At 59.2% G+C, this 4,723-nt stretch overlaps 1 protein-coding gene across 1 annotated transcript; it reads left to right on the forward strand.

Annotated features, from left to right (window-relative positions):
* Positions 1-2,304: 2,304 nt before the first annotated feature.
* On the forward strand, positions 2,305-3,992 carry FOXD3 (forkhead box D3). Its single transcript, XM_054572592.1, has one exon. It carries the CDS (start codon positions 2,540-2,542, stop codon positions 3,986-3,988), a length of 1,449 nt encoding a protein of 482 aa, XP_054428567.1. The 5' UTR covers positions 2,305-2,539; the 3' UTR covers positions 3,989-3,992.
* Positions 3,993-4,723: the final 731 nt, after the last annotated feature.

Consider the following 4,723-nt stretch of genomic DNA (forward strand, 5'->3'; position numbering starts at 1 on the left):
AGCTGTGGGCAATGGGCGGCCAGCTCGCCACCCTGGTCGGTGTCGCAGGAGGCTGTCTAGATGGCTTTGCATACGGTTCGGAGCCTGTGGGCCGCAAAGCTGTGCAGCTGCTGAAATCAACTCGGGATGCATTTTAGGGTCAGGTGCAATCGGGGGATTATTTAGGTACAGAAAAACCTTCAAGTTTCACAGGTGTCTCAGGATCGAGTAACTGCCCCCACTCTCCTAGCCCCAACCTGGAACGTCCTGCGAAGTGGGGAGCCAATGGGCTAGTGTTATATCCAGGAAATTACCTAATGGAGAGAAAAGTCAATGTGTGTTGCACTGCCTATAATAAAGTTTACCGACGGGGAGAGGGTTGTCTAGGCCAAAGGAAAAAGGGGTTGTAGGTGAGAGAGACTGACTGAGGGAATCAGAATACCACTGTCCACAAGGAATTAAATCCATTTGCAAGCGTCTTCTGCAAATATTTCACTAATTATTTCCTCTCGGACTCCCTCCCCTTTTGCACTTTCCTCTGGTGAGGCCGGCATTCCCTTCCCAGGCCTCCGCGGACAGACGGGTTGGTTTCCAGAAGCCCACCACACCTGGCAGGGGCTTGCGGCTCCCTATGAGGCAGCCTGGAAATGCAGGAGGGAAGAGGTGGCCTATCTCCGATTCACCAGGTCAGGAGCACTATTTGGAAGTACAAGGTCCATGCGTCCCAAGCAATGCCATACACTTGGGGCTGGTTTGGGGTACCCCCCCCCCCTCAATCTGCAGTCTTTCCTACCATCACTGACTTTCCTTGCCAGGGAAATTCGGTGTGCACTGGTCGCATCCTCGCCTCCTCCACGGGTTCTGCTGCTGATTTCCGAGGAAGGTTAAATCTTGGAAGGTTTATCTAAGTCTTAAGAGGAAAGAATCCACATTAGTTAGCAAATGAGAGCCTAGCCTGCCACATGCCCCAGGCCTCCCCGGCTCCCAGGAGAACTGCCCAGCCTCCGGGGAAGCTACCTCGCTGCCTCCCTGCGTTCTTCTGCCGTCCCAGCCCGGGCGCAGCGTCTAATCTACAGGCCTAAGCCTCTTTACTGCCGCACTCAACTTACCCGGGCCGCTGCCAATCTCGGCTCTTTCCCCAGGACCTCATTTCCGATTTTTTCACATGCTAAGTCGTTTAACAACTCGGAGCAGCTAGTTATGGCTTCTTTATTTATAGGTTCCCTGTTATTGTACGCCGTTTTTATTTCTCTCAGCAACTATTCTAATAGATTAATCAATAGCCATTTTCTGACCTTTGGAAGCCCCAGCTGATGCTGCTCTGGACACGGGGAAAAAACACACACACACACACACACACATATATATATATGTATATATATATATATACATATATATATACATACACATACATACATATACCCATTTCGAGCCAAGAAAGCAAAGCCGGTGGTCAGGTTTTTGTGGGGAGGGAGAGCGCGTCCCCTTAGTAAGTGTTTCCCCCGGAATAAGCCCTGAGGATGGGTGGGTGTCTTAAGTCTAATTAGCAAAACGGAGCTGGGTGTGCAGCCCTCCCTCTTTAGAGCTAAAAGAATTAAAAAGAAAAAAACAAAACAAAACAGACTAAGTTTTTCTCTAAAAAGAGGGAGGGGATGGGAATCTCATTCTAAGTTGCCCAGGCTCTGCCCAAGAAGTGTTGGTAGAAAAGAGGAAGGGGCAAGGGAGAGGGCGCAGCGAGGGCAGGGCAGCAAAAGCCGCTAGGTCCCGCGGACACTCCCAGGCCCACGCCCTCACTCGCTCACACCCACTCTCCCTCACTCACTCCCACAGGCTCCCTTGACCCCCGCGCCGGGCTCCAGCCTAGGCTGAGGTCTGTGGGCAGGCCAGGGCGCCCTCGGTGCCCGCGGGATGCTGGCGCACGGTGCAGCGCGGAGTTGCGCGTCCCTCGTCCCTTTGTTGACAATTCCCTTAACCAACTTGAGTTTGGCCGGCTCAGCCGTGGCCCTGACGTCACGCGCGGTCACGTGGCCCCGCCTCCCGCTGGATCTTTAAGTAGAAAGTAATCTATCAGGCCAGTCCTTAAAACCGGACTTTCGACTACGGGGGCTTCCGCGTCCCTGACACCCCCCGCCCCTCGTTGCCCCTGTCCGCGCCCTCCCGAGCTGCTCAGCGCCCAGTGTCCCGTGCCCGCCTACACAGCTCCTGCTCCCCACGCCTGGGCCAGAGGCCGAAGAAAGAGGGTGAAGTGAGGGGGCGCGACGTGGAGACGCCTCCGGAGCCGGGAGCGGCAGCGAGCGCCTAGTACCGAGCGCCGCGGACAGGAGGAGTTTGCGGAGCGCGGCCACGGAGGGCAGACGGCAGCGCCCTCGCCGCGCAATGCCTGGCCGCCGAGTGTGAGCCAAGCCCGGGAGGGCCCCGAGCCACAAACGCTCCTTCCTCTCTCCCATTACCCCATCTTTCGGGGGCGCCCAAACCCCCTTCCCCTGAGCTCGGCGGCAGTTCCTGTCGACCCCCATTGCCCGCCGCTCTTCCTCACAGCCGCCACCAACCCCGAGAAGGGATGACCCTCTCCGGTGGCGGCAGCGCCAGCGACATGTCCGGCCAGACGGTGCTGACGGCCGAGGATGTGGACATCGATGTGGTGGGCGAGGGCGACGACGGGCTGGAGGAGAAGGACAGCGACGCCGGCTGCGAAAGCCCCGCGGGGCCGCCGGACCTGCGCCTGGACGAGGCGGACGAGGTGACGCCGGCGGCACCCCACCATGGGCAGCCTCAGCCGCCGCACCAGCAGCCCCTGGCATTGCCCAAGGAGGCGGCAGGAGCCGGTGCGGGGCCAGGAGGCGAGGCGGGTGCGTCCGAGGCCGACGGCTGCAAGGGCGGCGTGGGCGGCGTTGGCGGCGAGGAGGGCGGTGGGAACGGCGGCGGGCCCGGCTCGGGCAGCGGAGCGGCGGGCAGTTTGACCCCGAACAAGCCCAAGAACAGCCTGGTGAAGCCACCTTACTCGTACATCGCGCTCATCACTATGGCCATCCTGCAGAGCCCGCAGAAGAAGCTGACCCTGAGCGGCATCTGCGAGTTCATCAGCAACCGCTTCCCCTACTACCGGGAGAAGTTCCCCGCCTGGCAGAACAGCATCCGCCACAACCTCTCGCTCAACGACTGCTTCGTCAAGATCCCCCGCGAGCCGGGCAACCCCGGCAAGGGCAACTACTGGACCCTGGACCCGCAGTCCGAGGACATGTTCGACAACGGCAGCTTCCTGCGCCGCCGGAAACGCTTCAAGCGCCACCAGCAGGAGCACCTGCGCGAGCAGACGGCGCTCATGATGCAGAGCTTTGGCGCCTACAGCCTGGCTGCGGCCGCCGGCGCCGCGGGGCCCTACGGCCGCCCCTACGGCCTGCACCCGGCGGCCGCGGCGGGCGCCTACTCGCACCCGGCTGCTGCGGCGGCCGCAGCGGCGGCCGCGGCGCTCCAGTATCCATACGCGCTGCCGCCGGTGGCCCCGGTGCTGCCGCCCGCCGTGCCGCTACTGCCCTCGGGCGAGCTGGGGCGCAAAGCGGCTGCCTTTGGCTCCCAGCTTGGCCCCGGCCTGCAGCTTCAGCTTAACAGCCTGGGCGCTGCCGCGGCCGCCGCGGGCACAGCTGGCGCTGCGGGCACCACGGCCTCGCTCATCAAGTCCGAGCCGAGCGCACGGCCGTCGTTCAGCATCGAGAACATCATCGGCGGGGGACCCGCGGCGCCCGGCGGCTCGGCGGCGGGCGCTGGTGGCGGCGGGGTAACTGGGGGCACCGGGGGCGGTGGGGGAGCTGCTCAGTCCTTTCTTCGGCCGCCCGGGACAGTGCAATCAGCAGCGCTCATGGCCACGCACCAGCCACTATCGCTGAGCCGGACGACGGCCACCATAGCGCCTATTCTGAGCGTGCCGCTCTCGGGACAGTTCCTGCAACCCGCAGCTTCCGCCGCCGCTGCTGCTGCCGCCGCCGCGCAAGCCAAGTGGCCAGCGCAATAGGGACGCGCGGCGGCCGGGACGCGGGGCCCGGCGGCGGGCCCAGGCGGCAGCTGCACTTCCAGGCTGGGCGCCCCGCCCCGGTCCCGGCCAACAAGCCCAATCCTAGACTCTGCCTCTCCTCCGTTTCCTTCCTTCGACCCCTCACCATCGACCTCCACAGCCTCCACCCTCTCGCGCACACCTAGGCTGTCGGAGCAAACTCTCAGCGCGCGCCCGCCAGCCGGGAATAGCTTTCCGTACAGGTAAAACCGAAAACCTAATTTTCCAAAAATGTACCCTGACGGCGCCTGCTCTCAGTACTTTGGGGATGGGAGAGAAATTCTTTGTACATATTTGTATAAAAATTATTGACTTTCCTTTTGGGGTTTTTATTTTTTTAAGAAAAAAAACGAATTCAGTAGATTTAGAGCTCTGAACTTTCATTTTTTTTGAAGGTTCACTCTCCACAGTTTTATGTGAGAAAAATAATGTATAGAGACGTTGGGAGATTTTAAATATAAAAATTTTCAAAAGGCGAGAAGTGTCATTCTATTATAAAAGTCTGTTTATATATGAATGAATATATATGGGTCTAAATGTTATTCCATCGTGTTGTACACAACTTTGTAAATAAATTTTTAAAATGCTCAGCCTAGTGTTTCATTTAGGTGTCTGAGGCAAATGACAAGGTTTTAAAATGGCATTTGCATCACATCTTTCCCAGAAATTTGACAAGTTGGCAAATTCATCATTTGT

This window comes from Pteronotus mesoamericanus, unplaced genomic scaffold, assembly GCF_021234165.1.
Source record: "Pteronotus mesoamericanus isolate MK-2021 breed Mesoamerican mustached bat unplaced genomic scaffold, CSHL_Meso_final contig_105, whole genome shotgun sequence".
Taxonomy (NCBI): domain Eukaryota; kingdom Metazoa; phylum Chordata; class Mammalia; order Chiroptera; family Mormoopidae; genus Pteronotus; species Pteronotus mesoamericanus.

Coding starts and splice junctions, on each gene's coding strand:
- FOXD3 (XM_054572592.1), top strand. CDS start 2,540: ATGACCCTCTCCGGTGGCGGCAGCGCCAGCGACATGTCCGGCCAGACG.